This window comes from Otolemur garnettii, unplaced genomic scaffold (genome assembly GCF_000181295.1).
Source record: "Otolemur garnettii isolate 467f Iridium unplaced genomic scaffold, OtoGar3 scaffold00011, whole genome shotgun sequence".
NCBI classification, from domain to species: domain Eukaryota; kingdom Metazoa; phylum Chordata; class Mammalia; order Primates; family Galagidae; genus Otolemur; species Otolemur garnettii.
The window spans coordinates 34,669,203-34,687,295 of NW_003852406.1; the positions used below are offsets into that span (position 1 = coordinate 34,669,203).

Genomic DNA, 18,093 nt, shown 5'->3' on the forward strand with positions numbered 1-18,093 from the left:
GACCAGTTTGATGGAAGTATTTCAGATTGCATGTGAAAACCCCACACTGTACCCCAGAAGTGCATTAATGTACATAGTTACCATTCAATTAAAAAAAAAAATAGTCTTAATACGGAAAGGTTAGCGGGAGAAGCTGCAATCTCTGCTTGCTCTTAACCATTCTAAGACACCATTGACATTCATCCCCTTCCTTTACCATGCCGCTTTGTTCCGTGACTAACAGAGAACGAAAGAGTGCATTTCCCAAATTCTTATCAGTAATAAAGATTGTTGGCAAAAACAAAAGTGCCAATATCAGATAAAAAAAAATGTTTCTGGAAGAAAAAATTCCACGTGGAGTTACTGTACATGTGCGTGAAAAATGGTGAATGAATGAAGAGGCATGAAAATCTGGTTTAACAAAGCCTAGTCACAAAGGTCTGGAGGTTTACGTAAAAACCCAGGTTGGCTTGTTTTTGACCACTTGCCCAGGTTACACAAAGTACACAAGCAATAGCAGTGGACTTGAAAACCCAACTTGCTGTTAAGTCTGATGGGCTCACCAGCCAGCTGTAAGCTCGTGATGTGTCAGTAAACAAGCCCTTTGAGGTCTGAAGGAAGAAAGGGTGGACATTGTGGACCACCATTACCATTGGCTGGTAATGATTCAACATCCATGGGTAGGATCAAGAAAGCATCCATCGCCCAGGTTGGTGATTGGATCCCAAGATTGTGTGGAATGGTGTCAAGAAGGAATGATTGTGAAATTGGTTAAAAAATGTAGCATCAGCAATGCTGTGGATTGAACTGAGGGTGACAAAATTAACTGGGATGAGGAAAGTGCCTCTTGAGAAGACACCACTAATATAGAAATTGAAGATGATGGTACTTCTGATGTTGCCAGTGACAAAGAGCTCTGGACCTTCTATAATGTGTAAATATCATAAATCTGTTACTAGTACATAAAATTTCTTGTACCTTGTATCTGTTCTTGTGCCTTGTAATTATTTATTATATAAAATTTCTTCTACCACAATGTATTAAAAACTAAATGCTAAAATTTCTTTATAATACAAAAACCAAGTATCTAATATAAACAAATAAAATTTTGGATTAAAAATAAAAACAAAAGTTTTTTTTCCTGAATGTTTGAGCCAAAAAGGTGAGTGTGCATTATACACAGCAGCCATTATCATGGCAAACATGGTACTTTACTCAGGAACATATTTGTGTCATTTGTATAATTAAGAAATAATGATGGGCCAGTGTAGTGGTTCACACCTGTAATCCCAGCACTCTAGGAGGCTGAAGTGGGTGGATGGCCCGAACTCAGGAGTTAAAGATCAACCTGGGTAAGAGCAAACCCCATCTTTACAAAAAAAAAAAAAAATAGAAAAACTAGCCAGACATTGTGGCAGGTGTCTGTAGTCCCAGTTACTGAGGAGGATCACTGAGCCCAGGAGTTTGAGGTTGCTTTGAGCTATGATGAAGCCACAGCACTCTATCCAGGATGATAGTGTGAGACAAGAGAAGAAAAGAAGGAAGGGCGGGCGGGCACTTAACAGTGCCTAGCAAATACCCAACAAATGCTAATTCAAACTTTAAAAAATAAATTAGAAAAATACTTTAAAAGAGTTAAAAATTTCAATATAAAGGATGATATAACAATAACAGTTCTACGGCCAAGGTTCTAATTACATTACAAGGCAGTGAGTGATTGGACTCTTCCCTAGGAAACAGGAAAAGGAGAAAAACAGGGTTCACCAAAAAGGGATTCAGAACCAAAGACATTCAGCACCTCACTGTACTCACTGATCCAAATCCAACAACAAGCAGTTAGTAAGTGTTTCTGAAGTGCCTCACTGAAGGGAGCACTCAGCACCCTGAGAACGGCCAACTCACCTGTCGTCTTGGCTGCAGAAGTGGTGGAAACCCCGTTGAGCTCACTAGAGCTCCTTTTCATGGGCCTTGGCTTGTATTCTCGTCTGGGGAGACTGGATGCAGTCGTGATTCTGTAACACACACAGGAGACAGACACCTGAAGAAGACGGCAAAGCTTCCCGGCATGCATTCACTCTGCCTTGGTGAGCAGACCGACTTTGGTTACAGGTCACGAAATGGATGGTTTTTACATTCTGATTCTTGAGTAGGCCAAGTTGAGAGAAGTGATATCCCAAATGTAGTTTTTCAACTATCTATTTGAGCATCTTTCGGAAATTCATCTTGAAAAAGACTATTTGTCTACATGAAGTCCCTAAGGCATCTAACAAGTGCCCGGGATTCAATGGGCACTCAGTAATGTTAGCTATCTTCTGCATCTTTCCCCTTTTATAGAGATAAAATTATGAAAATGTACTCATAGGAATAGGCAAGTGGTCTGTCTGTTCATGGGTATGCTTCAGACACCAGGCAGACTTTTTTGTCTTCCCTCTATAATCACCCATCGATTTAAGCAAAAGTTCATCCAAATGTATTCATTACTATCATCCTTGTAAAACAACTTTCTATTATCATACCTGGCAAAAAAAAAAAAAACAATTAGTGTAAAAATGCAACATTTTAAATAAATAGGGTTGCATTCATACTATGTGTGCTGTTACTAATTTTCAGAAAAGGACAGCATACCTTTATCATTAAAGCAACAAGGAACATAGCAATTTCCTTTCTAGTTCAGATGGATGTTTGACTCTTTCCACACCTCTTAAGAGTCAGAACTATGAACACAGCCTGAAATTTGTACTACTGAGATAAAAAGATAACCCCCCCTTTTTTTTTGAGACAGAGACTCAAGCTGTCACCCTGGATGGAGTGCCATGGTGTCATAGCTCACAGCAACCTCCAACTTGGGCTCAAATGATCCTCTTGCCTCAGTTTTTCTATTTTTGGTAGAGACAGGGATATCACTTTTTGCTCAGGCTGGTGTTGAATTCATGACCTCAAGCAATCCACCCACCTTGGCCTCCCAGAGTGCTGGGATTACAGGCGTGAGCCACTGCGCCCAGCCAAAACCCATCTATTTTGTTTATGGATATTTACGTATTTTCTGAATACCATCTCACTCTTCTTTCCACCCCTAGGTGCTGGGGACAGCATACACATCATCACCACCCCCAGACTGTGACTCAGGAGGCTAAACTCTCATCGAATCAACAAGGAAGCCAGGACAGCTCTGTAGGGCTGGCCTCTGGTGTGCTGGTCCCCCTAAACACAGGTCACACAAAAAAGGGGTTTTAATGAAAAGAAGCTGCCAGGTCCCTTTCCCAGTGCTGTCCTTTTGGCCAAAGCCAGCACTTACTATCTCAGTCTCCTCCCGTACCCAATCATGGAAGTCTGAGAAAGAAAATTCCAAACACAAAGGGGTCAGGGGAGAGGGGAGCTGGAGGGAAGGAGGACAGTGGCTGGTTTCGGGCAATGTTACCTCTGCTGCCCTGGCTGGGCCCTTACCGTATCTGCAGCTTGTTCTGCAGCTCCTGCAGAATCTCTGTGGTCTGTCTGTGATAGTCTAATGCTGCCTCTATAAACACGGCCAACTGGCTGACTTGCTCTACCTGCAGCAGAAGTGGAAAATTACTCCATGGAGGCTAGAGCCTAAGTAGTAACGTGCAGAGAGAGAGGAGACCAGCAAAAAAGGCCAAGCTTCGCAGGGAAGCCTGGAGTTTGCCTCGGCTCTCGTCCATCTCATTTCATTTCATCTCTGAGCCCTGCATAACAACCACGCAGGTTGCGGTATGGAGCTGTTTATGCTGGAAAAACATGTTTGAACATATTTGTGATTATGAATTTGATTTATCTCAATAAAATGCCTGTTTTTCCAATTAGACGATGCTTTTCTCAGGAGATTTCTATGCTATAAATCTCGTGGATCTGAAAGCAGGGAGATAAAGCTTTCCCAATTATAAGTGAAGCCAACATCTCGCAAAAGAATTGCTTAGTGAAGTGTCTCTGTGGCACTTCTAGCTAAGCCCAAATCAAGACACTCAGTAAATTAAACTGTTCTCAGATAAGGTGGCAGGGAGCAAAATGCACCCCAGGGCAAAGACTCGCCACCCCCTTTATGTTTTTTTACTATAAACACAAAATGAGTATTTTTTCTGAAATATACATCTGAAAGGCAGGAACTATAAAGACCGTGCATCTCTGTTTCCCACAATCAAGACATTCATAAAATTGGTGACCAACTTACAGTGGATAATTTTTTAAGGAACCATATGTCATGTAAGAAACATCTGGAAGATCTGAGGATATACAATCTGAGGAAGAGCCATCTCCAGGAGGATGTGTGCACTTTGCTGCCCCTTCATGTCTGAGGGGCTGCTCCCAGAAACAGGGATGACATATTTCGGGAAGCCCTGGACGGAAGCCCCAGAGAGCTGAGGTGATGGCGCCTTCCAACATGAGTCCTGTGAACTCCAGATCTGGACAAAGACACAGTCAAAACCAACGCCCGCAGCCTGTGCACCGTCTCTGCCCTTCACTGTCTCATCTCCTGCTAGCTGCCTGCTCATTCACTCACACACATTCTCACCCTGCCTAACCAACCATGGAATTGTTTGCCTTCAAAGATCCAAGCATCTGTAGCTGCAAACTATTCTTTAGCTGCCTTTGCTTTAGTTTTTCTTACCCATTTATACGATTTTAAATATGGGTCAACATGCATGCCCTGAAAATACACATGGAATCCCACTGTGCCGAGCTGTGATCAGCATCTGAACAATGCAACCCTGGGCGGCGTTGACTTCACCATGCTCTGTGGCTGGAAAGCTACAAGCCTAGCCTTAAACTCTCAAAAACCCTATAAACAAAACAAAGACAGCCTGGCCCCTACCAAATCCTAAGGATTTCTTAAATTTCACCTCTTTGGCTTTCACACATACTTTTAAATAAGTCCAATGCCATGGCTTAAAACGATCACAGCAGAGTTAGCTACAAAAAGAATTTTTCTTCCTTCCAGCACTAGACTTGTGTGCTTAGAAAAATCCATGCCACATCTCTCTGTCTTTAATAAAATCAATTTGTCCAATTTTATTACCCTGTTTAAAATACGCTTGACATTTTGTCATTTTTAAAGAAACGGTGAAAGATAGCTAAAGGAATATTCCTTGAAACATGTGCAGAGTTGGGAAAGGATGGGGAATCACCAGCTATTCTCTCTGAGATGGCTAAAAATACAAGATTCTATACTCTAGAGACCCATTTGTGACCATCCATGTGATGGCTGATTTGGGGAAGGAAATGCATCTCAGAGTCCCTTAAACCTATGGGAGACAACTGTGCCCCGAGCAGGTGGTCATGCAGTCCTGAAGAGGTGGCTGTTAGTCTCTCTCGTTGACAGTGAAGACAGAGCATGTCACAAGTGGATTATTTTTCTCTTGTTGGCAGAAAACGGAAGCCTCCAGCTTTCCCTCAGCCATAGGCATCAAGCTGTGTGCTGAGGACCAGCATAGGTGGGCCTGACTTCCCAAACCACATTTAGAGTTAAATACCCAAATATGCAGAGCCACCTGCTTGCTGGGGCCATGTCTGATGGAGACTGTGCATCCCACCAGGCAGTGGCAGGACCTGCAGACCACAGGATTTAACCTGAGAGTTAGCCAGGTCCCTGCCATCTTTAGTTCTAGGATCAGTTCCTGGGGGAAAACTCCAACAGTCACTGGCCATCCTGAAGCTCTCCTCATGCAGAGCTTCCCCCACTGCGACAGGGTCAGAACCTGAGTGACAACAACTGCACATGAGGTTGGGGACCTGGAGGAGCAGAAGCCTAGAGTCTCATGGGCTGCAAACCCATTGGCCCCAGCCTGGTTGTCAAAGACGAAGCAAAGACAGGGCTGAGCTAAGGGTCAAGGTCTGCTCAGCCCACGTACTGACACTTAGTCCTCCCCCCAACAAGTCACACCCTGTTATCCCCAAAGCACCAAGCAGTATCAGCACTGGCATGTCAGGTCCACAGGGGAAATTGGAAAACATTTCCTTCACCTTGCCTGGCCGACAGGAGAGGACTGTCTGACCACCTGGCCATAGCACAGACACCGTGACATGGAAGGACAAGGTGGTCCCTTCTGGATCTAACTGCTGTGTCCCGAAGAGAATGAAGACAGCTCTCTGAGGCTTATATGACCACTCGTGAGTCTCCTCTGCCACACACCTGGGAAGTGGACAAGGAGAAGTCTAGTGGGCCGTGACATGGGCTACCACCAGCATCCCCTTAGCCTCTCTGTCACAGGGTATCCACAAATGGTAGCTCTTGTCACTCTCATCACCATCACCACCACCAGTATCTATCACCACCATCATTATTAGCACAAGTGTCAGCAGCTATGGCATACGGGGCAGTCACAGCAGCCAGGAGGGAGGGAGGAGATGGAGGGAAGGCACCTGGCTCCCAGCACCTGGACAACCCTGCTGCATTTCACCATGGTGGTTTCCTCCCACCTCAGTGCCGGCCTTCAGGGGCTTACGTGGAAGGGCTGGGTGCAAGAAGAACACCATCCCTGGTGCCAGCCAGAGCACCTGCCCCACGAGGTGTAGACCCCAGGATCCAGGCTGGAGTGGGCAGCCCCGGCTCCCCAGAGCTTAATAGGGAAAAAACCCACTCCACCGTGTTAGCACCCCCCAGGAAACCTGAGGGGGCACTGCAACCCTGCCTGGCAATGCGGCACAGGCCCTGCTAAGCCAGAGTGAAGAATCCCCTCTTCTGCCAAGACAGGGCAGAAGGGGTTAACCATTTGTGATAAGCAGAAAAGCCGCCCTTGGCAACACATGGACAAATGACCGAGCTGTCACAATAAAAGGATCAGTTTTAACTTTTGACTGATATTGAGGGGCAAACTGAGGTCTTTTGGGTCAACTGCCAAGGACACCATTGAGCTAGGCTTCCCTGAAGGAGGACTTGGCCAAAACCCATCACGCAGCTTACACAGAAGGAGTGGATAGAACAAATGGGTCCGACAACTCGTCTGACACATGGGACATGGCCTCTGAACCACTGCTGGCCCCACAGCTGGCAGGGCGACATTCACTGTAGCCCCATGAAGAGTATCTGATTCACATCACACTTTAAAACATGTTCTAAATAGTTCAAAACAAAAACACAGGGCAGGTTGCAGTGGCTCACACCTGTAGTCCTGGCACTCGGGGAGGCTGAGGCAAAAGGATTGCTTGAACCTAGGAGTTCAAGACTTGGCCTGAACAAGAGCGAGACCCTGTCTTTAATAAAAGTAGGAAAGTAACCAGCCGCTGTGGTAAGTGCCTGTAGTCCGAGGTACTCGGAAGGTTGAGGCAGGAGGATAGGTTGAGCCTAGGAGTCTGAGGTTGCTGTGGGCTAGGCTAAGGCCACAGTACTCTAGCCAGGGCAAGAGAGTAAGACCCTCTCTCTCTCTCTCATGCACACACACACACAAAGAATATTCCCAAAACAATTAAATATAGTAATCTGAAAAAAAATTTTAAAAAACCTTTTGCTTGGAGACAATTTCTAGAGAAAATGTATACATTTAAGGGAAAACAGAGAGATAGCAAACTGTTATACCTCCTATCCCCCCCCATGTATAAATGAAAAATTAAAAAAGAGAAACATAATAAAGTGTACTTTTAAGTCCTCAATGGTTTAAGGGGCATGGGAAATTTTGGATTCTCCTCTCCAGCTTGGGAGAATTAATTCTCCAGGATGAATGTCTTGTCACTATTGGACAAAGTCCCCTTCATATCACCACGCTAAATATAAGGTGCTCAGTGCACTGTGTTTGCTTGACTCAAAAGATGCAACATCTCAGTGTACCTTAAAAAAAAACTATTATAAGTACAACATGGTTCTAACTGTCCCCACAGGTTTGAAAGTTTAATGACTAGGTCCAAAGTGAACCCCGGCACTGCTGAGCCCAGGCCAAGGGCAGGGGAGCAGGAGGCAGACATGTACCAGAGTCTTCTTTCACTCAGGCGGTAAAGTGCCCAATGACCCTTCCTAACCAAGGCCACTTAGGGAGACCCCCTACTTGTGTGTCGCCCAGTTGGGAGTCACCCATCACCTTTAGTTCCATTTCATTTGACTACACTTGGACAAATCAAAGCAAAGTTGGTGGCAAGAATCGCAGTGCAATTCCTATTGGCATTTCTGAGGGATATCCCCCAAGTTCACAAGCACCACTATGGAGCAGCTGAAAAATGCTTTTATATCCTGAACTATGATAAGTGAAGGTGTCAGAGAGCTGGAGGGTGACAGAGGCTCTCCCCCTAGTGGAGAGAGCTGCTCAGCCTCACACATCTGCCTCAAAGAGGACTTTTCAGTCTTAGCAAAATTGCAAACTCACCTGGCTTTGCATTCTCCTGTGAAAGCATAAAGACTGTGGGCTCACACACAGGCTGTGGACTCACACACAGGCCATGGGCTCACACACACAGGCTGTGGGCTCACACACAGGCCATGGGCTCACACACAGAGGCTGTGGGCTCACACACACAGGCCATGAGCTCACACATAGAGGCCGTGGACTCACACATGGAGGCCGTGGACTCACACATGGAGGCCGTTGACTCACACACGGAGGCCGTGGACTCTCACACACAGGCCATGGACTCACACACAGAGGCCGTGGACTCACACACACAGGCTGTGGGCTCACACACACAGGCCGTGAGCTCACACACGGAGGCTGTGGGCTCACACACACAGGCCATGAGCTCACACACACAGGCCGTGGGCTCACACACGGAGGCCGTGGACTCACACACGGAGGCCGTGGACTCACACACAGAGGCCGTGGGCTCACACACACAGGCCGTGGACTCATACACAGAGGCTGTGGACTCACACACAGAGGCCGTGGGCTCACACACACAGGCCGTGGGCTCACACATGGAGGCCGTGGGCTCACACACAGAGGCCGTGGACTCTCACACACAGGCCATGAGCTCACACACGGAGGCCATGGACTCACACACAGAGGCCATGGGCTCACACACAGAGGCCGTGGGCTCACACACACAGGCTGTGGGCTCACACACAGAGGCCGTGGGCTCACACACACAGGCCATGAGCTCACACATAGAGGCCATGGGCTCACACACACAGGCTGTGGGCTCACACACACAGGCCATGAGCTCACACACGGAGGCCGTGGACTCACACACGGAGGCCGTGGACTCACACACGGAGGCCGTGGACTCACACACGGAGGCTGTGGACTCTCACACACAGGCCGTGGACTCTCACACACAGGCCGTGGACTCACACACAGAGGCCGTGGGCTCACACACACAGGGCGTTGGCTCACACACACAGGTCGTAGGCTCACATGCAGAGGCTATGGACTCACACACACAGGCCATAGGCTCACACACGGAGGCCATGGGCTCATACACAGAGGCCGTGGACTCACACACACAGGCCGTAGGCTCACATGCAGAGGCCATGGACTCACATACACAGGCCATGAGCTCACACACGGAGGCCGTGGACTCACACATGGAGGCTGTAGGCTCACACAGAGGCTGTGGACACACATGGAGGCCGTGGACTCACACATGGAGGCTGTAGGCTCACACAGAGGCTGTGGACACACACGGAGGCCGTGGACTCACACATGGAGGTCAGTCTACTCTGCAGTCTGGGGCTCAGAGACAGCCCCACCTTCCCCAGGCCAATTTGTGTCTCTGGAACAATGCTGGGAGAAATAATACTTTGCAAGATTTAAGACTTGAATCATGGCTTGCTGGACTTCTGAAGATATCTCTGAGGCAGGAGATAAAGGTTATGGACGATTCTGGAAGCTTTCATAACAACCAAGGCGTTAGAGCTTCTCAGCATGTTGATCATAGTTATATAGTCAATGTTTTATTCATTTACATTAAAGTCTCCTGTTTGGTTTAAATACTTACATCATTTTCTAAAAAATTAAACATGCTTCTTTCAGCCAACTCCTTTGACTCTTCAAATTTTTCTACCGCTTGTCTGACTTCCTCGTCTGGGATCTTACTTACTCTCTTCTTCTTATAATCGTAATCCAGGCGGCGGCCTTCCAGCTTTTTCAGGTGGTGCTAAAAAGAAAGAGAAAGGCGTCCCTCAGAGGACTGTTACATTCACAACTCGGCACAAAAAGGTCTTTGCTATTTCTTTGCAAATAGGCCCTGTTTTTTCTCAGCTTTAATTCCAGAGGGCAGGAGCCCACCTCATGCCATCATGTGCACCTGGTCGGCCACAGGCTCCGAGTGCAGCAGGTGCCTGAGGGGTATTTGTGGAATGAAGGAAGGGACAGATGGATGGGTGGCAGCAGAAGTGAGTGCCCGTGTGGGACATGGGGAGCACATCCACCCTTAGATACGGCTTTTCAATGTTCTTTATAGGACCCTTCATGTCAGCTTTCTTAGTGTCCAGATAATTTCTACCTAAATTAACTAGACAAAAAAAAAGTAGTAGGGACATTTCTTTTTTAGTATTGTTGCCAATTCCTTACTAAACAGCAGACTATAAAAACACACATTTCCACTATCCCTGAGAGTATCAGTGATTTCCATAGAGTTCCCAAACAATTATGGAGCAAGTTGCATAAAATGCTGTCCGTGAGTGCAGGGGAGAGGCGTGCCCACGTGCCCTCTGGATGATGAGGTTCCTAACCAGTGTTATCATCCCTTTAGCCTTACCCAACAGCTACAGCTTTCCATTCATGGCTGCCTCATGTGGCAGTAAGATTCCCATCACGGCTGGTGTCAGAAATGTGCAGAGGGACAACTGTACAGGGCAGCAAAGGGGCCCCACAGAGTTTATCACTAGACTCCTTGGAAAACAGATATTTGATACAAAAATTTAAGTGTGTAAAAACTGGTCATCCCACTAACATGGGTGGATAATGTGCCCTACTCATTCCAGAGGGAAGTTCTGACTTCCCTGATGGTTTGGGGACAGGAGTACCTGAGACCAAAGGCCAGAACCACTGCCTTCATGCTCTGGGACTCTGAGCTGGCCCTGGGTCCCCTGAAGCTCATGCTCTGGGACACTGAGTGGCCCAGGTGGGTCCTCTGGAGCTCATGCTCTGGAACTCTGAGCTGGCCCTGGGTCCCCTGGATCTCACACTCTGGGACTCTGAGCTGGCCCCATATCCCCTGGAGCTCCTCCGGTATAGCTGCCCATCAGCCATAGGGTGAACAGACAGGCCCTGGCTTCTGAGCTGCGCAGTGTATGGTGCGGCCCCACACAGGCTTCCTGAACCTCAGGCTCTTGATCTGTGACCACCTCTGTGACTTACGTTTAGATTTACATGGTTTCTCCAACCAACAGTAGCTGATTAACAAGATGACATTTAGAAAATTATGTTGTTGCTTAGAGAACGCAACACTTAAGAACAAGTAAATTTTACAGAGTACTCAGTACTCAGAATCCATGCGTGTGTGGACGGCTACCCCACTATCCTGGCCAGGTGGAGAGCAACGTTGCTCAGTGGGCCTCTCCTACAGCCTTCCCCAAGGATGTCAGCACAATAGGAAATGAAACGTATTATATTTTGGCAGAGGAAGTACACACATGTGATTTATGTGCATTTGGGGAAGATGTGGCATCCCCCAAACCCAGAATGTCACTTCTCTAGGTTTACCTGCTCAATAATAATGTATGAGTACAAACCACCACGTGGCACTTGTGGCTACCATGGTGCATGAAGTGTGGTTCCTTACCCAGGGAACTCCCTGCCCCGTCAGAGAAGGTGAGCAAGGGTGTCACCCTGTAGGGGCACAACAGGAGACCCCCACGGAGCCTGCAGAGGGAACAATACTCCCCAGAGGAAAGAGCTTGGAGAGGTGACATGAGTAGCAGAAGAAGGGTAGAAGGGAACAGACCCAAACAGAGAACAGGCCCGAAGCAAAGCAGTGTTGCCTGGGAACTGGAAATAATCAGTGGGGCTGGGCACAGCGTTCAACTGGGGAAAGAAGGGGCCAGTGACAAGGCCACAGGGAGGGAGGGGCTGGGCCAGGATGGGCTGAGAGGCAGGTCTCCATGGCCCTGTGTGGTGCACTCTCCAGATCTCTGCTTGCTCTGGCTGTAGGATGGCGAATGAGGGGCTGAGGGGAAAAGCCAAGAGTCTAGGGCTCTCTGCTGCTGTGTTTAGTGTCAGGCAAAGAAGCCAATGGACAGAAAGGGAAGGAGTGGAGATGCAGGGGAAGTGCAGGTGCTGTGGCAGAGGTCCCAAGGAGGTGAGAAGTGAGTGACTCCAGGGCCCAGTGGAGGACTGGCCTGGGCAACTGACAGAGAGGACAGCATGAGTGCAGGGGTTACAGGGATGTGCAGGGGGAAGCAGGATGTTTGGAGATCCTAAGTGGGGGCTTCCATTTTCCACTCAACCTTCCTGAGTGCCCCTTCATGCCCTTTGCTTTCATCAGAAACTCTAAACGCCTACCCAGGTATCCAGGGCTTTCCATGAGTCCCAGCCTTTCCTCCCTCCAAGGCTCCCTCTGCCCCCCTTCCCCACCCGCATGCACCTATGCCCTGGCCATACCACACAACCAAGTTTCACCTGCCTGTCCCCACAGCCCTGTCCCTCCACCCACCCCAGTCTGCATGGCCCAGCTCCCTGGGAGCCTCCATGACCCAGCCAGGCTGAGGGAGGTGCCTCTCCTTGGTGTCCCTGGGCTGGTCCTGAATAGGATCAGTCACAGTGTGTTATTCCTGCTGTCACTGCCCTGCACCAGTGATCTTCACGGGGGAAGCTCTAGGTCTCCCTGAACACATGTGGCCAGTGCCCATGACAGTGGCAGGGCACAGTGGGCCCTCAATACACAGTTGTTGGATGAATCAATGAAGAACCAATAAAGTGACATCCATCACTTCCTCCTCTGGCCCTTGCACTTCAGAGCTACCTCGAGGCCCACTATCCAAGGAGAGCAGGTGACCCAAGCTCGCCCAGTCCCTCACTCAGCCTCATCTCCATCACGCAGGCCAGACCAGTGGGAGTCCACATTTCCACTCAAAAGTTGTGGAAAGCATGGGCTGGAGCAGTGGTTTTTAAACTTTAATGTGTACCAGGGTCACCTGGAGGACTTTATAAAACACAGACTTGCTGGGCTTCACCCCAGAGTTCCTGATTCAGGGGCTCTGGGATGGGCCCCAAATTTGCATTTTTCATAAGCTAATGATGAAGCTGTTGGTCCAGGGAGTACACTTTGAGAAGCACTGGGCCCGAAGAAAGGAAACACGACATCCCTGAGGCTCCAATGACTTCCAGCCCGGCCCAGGCTGCTCAGACCACGCTGGGACGCACCTGCACGAAGATCTTCCCGGCAGCTCCACCTGCAGCGCCAGGACCTCCAGAGCAGAAGTGTCTAGCTGGCAGAGTTCTAGGGTTGTTTCTGCCCGTCTACAAAAATGCCACCAAGCAACTGGCGCATAGTTACCTATAGGTCCCTAAAATTTCTCACATATGCTCTAGAAGACCATTTTTAACAATTTTCCAAATAAAAAATGTCAATTCCTAGGTATCAATTTCCTATGTAAACCATCACCACTAGTGCATCATATCAAAAAATGCAACTTTGGTGTAATTGATATGGTACGATTTTGATAATTAAAAATCCACTGCAAAGTTACAGAATTGTTTTGTTATGTGAGAAATGGCTGCATAAACATGAATCTTCAGCCTGGCTTTGAGCTGGCTCTGACCGGATGGAAAATTTCAAGCTGGAGGAACGTGGCCTGTATCCCTCCCATCCCCTCGCCCCTGTCCAGGGCAGACTGGTCTGACTGATCGCCGACTATTTCCCGGTGAGCCCAGTTAAACAGAACCGAGTTATTTGCTTTTTTCACCACTCACAAGAAGAGGATGTTTCCAGTGAATGCCTGCAGAAACATTTTAATAATTTTACTCATTATTTTAAGCAGCAACAGTTATCTTTACAGCCCAGAGGACTTACCCCAATCTCTTTTAAATCTTTATCTTGCAGTAACTGAAGTGGATCAATAAAAGTCTGCTTCACATTAATATCAAGAGAGTCTTTCACCTCAGCCATGAGTTTCATGGATTCACCAACTTCTATTAGTGCATTGCCTTAAACAGAAAATACAGATCAAAAAGTTTCTTCAGGAGACCACTCTAGTTTAACCGTGATATTTATTTAATTCTTTCCCTAAAGTTTGTGGATGATGGTGTAAGAAGGTTCTTGCTCTAATATCTCAATCCTGACTCAGAAAGAAAAAGAAAAAAAAAAGTTTTCCAATTTTCTCCATTTTCCTCTCTACATTCTTGCACTTTCACCACCACATAAAACCGAGGCAGACAATCCAATGCACTGACCATTTTGGCCACGAGATGGGGATAAAGCTCCTTTCAAACAACTAGTACTTTTGGAAACTGGCACCAAGAGTTCCTTAGAAGCTCAAGAACAAAATCTCCCTTTGTAAACGATGAAAGAATTTATTCGTTCCGGGTGGAGTGGCAACCAACAAAGATTACAATGGAAACAAATAAACAAAACCTCATTTCAGCTTCCAGCGTGGCGTCTTCTGCAAGCCACACCTGGTATCCATTTGGTTCCAAGGCTCCCTACCCTCTCTGATGTCAGAGTAAGCCTGCTGGGGTCACACAAGACATCTGTCAGCTCACGCCATGAGGTCCGGGCTGGGCCTTCTGGGCTTGGGGAGCAACAGGCAGTTTGTGCTGGATTTCACCCTGGTTATCTCAGGACCAGTTATCTGCAGTAATTTGCAAGCCCACTGCAAGGTGGGCATCCTGGTTGTTGTACACAATGAGGGTTATGTGTTCTCTAGAAGACTCCCCTGGGAAACACTGCACTAGCCTGAGCTGTATCTCCTAATATGAGATTTTCCAAATTAATCTTCTTCTTCTTCAAACAGTCTTACTCTGGCACCCAGGTTAGAGTGCTGTGGCCTGAGCCTACCTCATGGCAACCTCAAACTCCTGGGTTTAAGCAATCCTCCTACCTCAGTCTCATGAGTAGCTGGGACTACAGGCACCTGCCACAATGCCCAGCTCTTTTTGGAGACAGGGTCTTACCCTTGCTCAGGCTGGTCTGGAATTCCTTAGCTCAAGCAATTCACTTGCCTTGGCCTTCCAGAGGAGGATTACAGGCATAAGCCACCATGCCTGACCTCCACGTTGATCTCTTAAAAAGATGGAGATTAGGGTCTCTCAATTCCTGAGCTTGAAAAGATTTTAAAACCCAGCCCAAGCCTGACCTCCACATCATCTCACCTACCACTTTAGCACAGAGACAATTCATTCTCCTGTAAAACAGAGAAGTCAATATCTAACCCACCTCCCTTTTTAAAAAAATAAATATGCTAGCTAGGACCTGAGAAAATTAAGTAGAACATTATTACAGACCCTTGCAAAATATGTTACTTTAAAATGAAGTTGCCCAGGACTCCATTTGGAACCATTGATAGTTTTATTCCTTCTGAGAGGCCACATTGTCTTAATTCAACTCTCCAGAGTCTGGATCTAAATCATTCCTAATGGAGGTGGGTGTCCTCTCCTAGACTGCACCTCTCTTCTGCTCAACTGGTGGGAAATGGAGGGACTCTCTTAGGACTCCACCATCCCTTCTGCCACCAGTGCTCATGTTTCATAACATCAGTCAATTTAGCTTTGACAGAAACATTTGCAAATATGTTGCTTTGGAGCCTTCAAAGATTATGTTCTGGACATGGGCATTACATCCCTGGAAATGAAATTCCCTCCCTTTGCCCAAGGTTAGGGCTGTGGAATCCCATGAAGGTGGGGCTCACCCTCCACCAAGGTTTCTGCACTGTAGGAGGTCCCAGGGTGCGGCCTCAAAGGAGAACACGTCCCAGGGCACAGCCTCTTCCCCTGTTCCCAATGCCCTGCTGATGTCAGTTTTCTTCCTTACCCCAAGTTCCTTAAGTTGCAGGGCACCTGGGAAGCTACCAAGTTGTCTGGTCATCCCCAAAGCCACATGCACAGCAGGAACATCCTCCCTGGCAAACTCACCTGTTCCCTCTCTGATGTGCCTTCAGGGTATGGAACAGACCATCTTGTTCCCAATGACCCTTGGAAATAAAGTTCACATTATACTGCTCCGAAGGATATCGTTACCCTCTATCACTAATTAATTAATGCTGTAACACTTAGAGTGTCCCAGGTGACAGAGAAAAGGGCATTTGTAGTATCACCACCACCACCTGCTCCATGTGAAACAATGCCAGAAATGAGAGAAAGCACATTCTCAAGGCCTAGGGTTAGATCAAAGTCCAAAAAGGTAGGACCTGGTGATCTATACACTGGGGCTTGAAAGAAAACCCACAAGCAGTCAGCACAGAACCACGACGTCGGCATGGCACAGGGTCAGGAGAGGGCTTTGGTGTCCAAAGGGGTGAGTTGTGTCCTTACCCTGCCCCATTACTAGCTAGGGAAATTTGGACAATTTGTTTCACCTTTAAAAAAAAATCTATATATCATTTTTAATTTTTATTTATTTTTAATTTTAGATTAATATGAGGGTACACATGATTAGGTGGCATTGTTTAACTTCACTGAGGTGTTCTGTTTTTTTTTTAAGTTTTCAAAAGGCTTTTTCCCGACCTCCTAGAATAAATTACTGTGGCCAAATATTTGATTTCTCTATTTCCATATTCTGCCTTGTTGTCTCTACATGAATAAAAAACACGCCAAATTCTCCAGGAATACTTAATATACTCAATTCACCCTCAATTGAACTTATTCAATGAAGCAATCTCAATCAAAATTTAATGATTTTTTTGATACAGGGGACATAAAATGACTTACGTTACAACTAGAAAAATACAGCCAGTATGTCCATGAAATTTTTGCAATAAAATAACTAAAGGACATTTTAGAAAAATATGTTAAAATATATTTTAAAACCACAATACTTAAAACATGATGAAGAAACAGAAGAGAAAGACCAGAAACACACTAAAAGTATAAATAAATTTTAGGCTACAATAAAAGGGTCATCTCAAATCCACAGGACAACACTGAATTTTTCAATAAAGTGCTGGTCAACTAGCCATTTATTTTGTTATAAAACAAAATTAGAACCCTATTGAACAGTATCTCCAGTCAACTCATGAGCTTGGAAAGTTAAAGGTAACAAAAAAAAAAAAGTTTCAAAAGAGGTAAACATTTAGATCATCTGCAGAAGGTGGGGAAGAGAAGAGTTTCTGAACAGGATGGCAAAGCTCAAGAAAGCCTGACGAGGTCTACATAAAAAATGAAAATATATCATCTCATTAAAATGACCTACATGTATAAAGCCTGACGAGGTCTACATAAAAAATGAAAATATATCATCTCATTAAAATGACCTACATGTATAAAGCCTGACGAGGTCTACATAAAAAATGAAAATATATCATCTCATTAAAATGACCTACATGTATAAAGCCTGACGAGGTCTACATAAAAAATGAAAATATATCATCTCATTAAAATGACCTACACGTATAAAATCAGAAGGTAGCTGCCCACCTGGGATGAAACTTCATCAAAAAGCGAATATCCTGACCATTTACAGAACTCACCAACCAGTAAGGGAAAAAAAGGAAAAACTGGCAAAGAACACAAACATAAAACTCAGAAAATAACAAACATGAAAAAAAATCCCATCTCATAGGCAATCAATCTGAGATATCATTTTTATATATAATGTATAAGATTACCAGTAATTTAAAAGTAGACTAGAAAGATCTAGGGTTAGTAATTATGTTGGGAAACATCCTCTCACGCACTCCAGGCAGGAAGGTCCCATCTGTCAAACTGGTATAACTCCTCTGAAGAGTCATTTGGGGATATGGTTTAAAGCCCCCAAATAAGCATATTCTTTTAGTCTCACCCCACACATGCGGTCCCACTGGGGTGGGAAGTAGGCATATTCTTGAGGCCACGATTTTACTACTAAGAATCTCTTCTTAGTAGACGATTAGATGTCAAACAATGTAATTTTGGATCTCCCTAAAGATTTACGTGTGAAGCTCTCTCTCCCTCTCCCGCTCTCTCTCCCTCTCCCCGCTCTCTCCCTCTCCCTCTCTCTCTCTCCCTCTCTCTCTCTCCTGCTCTCTCTCCCTCTCTCTCTCCCTCTCCCCGCTCTCTCTCCATCTCCCTCTCCCGCTCTCTCCCTCTCCCCGCTCTCTCTCTCTCT

The 18,093-nt window shown here is 46.4% G+C and overlaps 1 protein-coding gene across 4 annotated transcripts in view; it reads right to left on the reverse strand.

Annotated features, from left to right (window-relative positions):
• Nucleotides 1-18,093, reverse strand: part of SH3GL3 (SH3 domain containing GRB2 like 3, endophilin A3) — a 189,903-nt gene that overhangs the window by 60,240 nt on the left and 111,570 nt on the right. For 3 of the 4 annotated variants that reach the window (XR_001161034.1, XM_012801832.1, XM_003784592.2), the window contains exons 5-8: nucleotides 13,867-14,000; nucleotides 9,850-10,008; nucleotides 3,424-3,527; nucleotides 1,882-1,991 (exon numbers count right to left, since the gene is read on the reverse strand). Coding sequence is in view for 3 of the 4 variants with exons in the window: in XM_012801832.1 (XP_012657286.1) it covers nucleotides 1,882-1,991; nucleotides 3,424-3,527; nucleotides 9,850-10,008; nucleotides 13,867-14,000 (507 nt within the window). In the remaining variant the exon portion in view is untranslated. The remainder of the gene's footprint in view (nucleotides 1-1,881; nucleotides 1,992-3,423; nucleotides 3,528-9,849; nucleotides 10,009-13,866; nucleotides 14,001-18,093) is intronic. The other variant, XM_023510054.1, reaches the window with a different exon arrangement.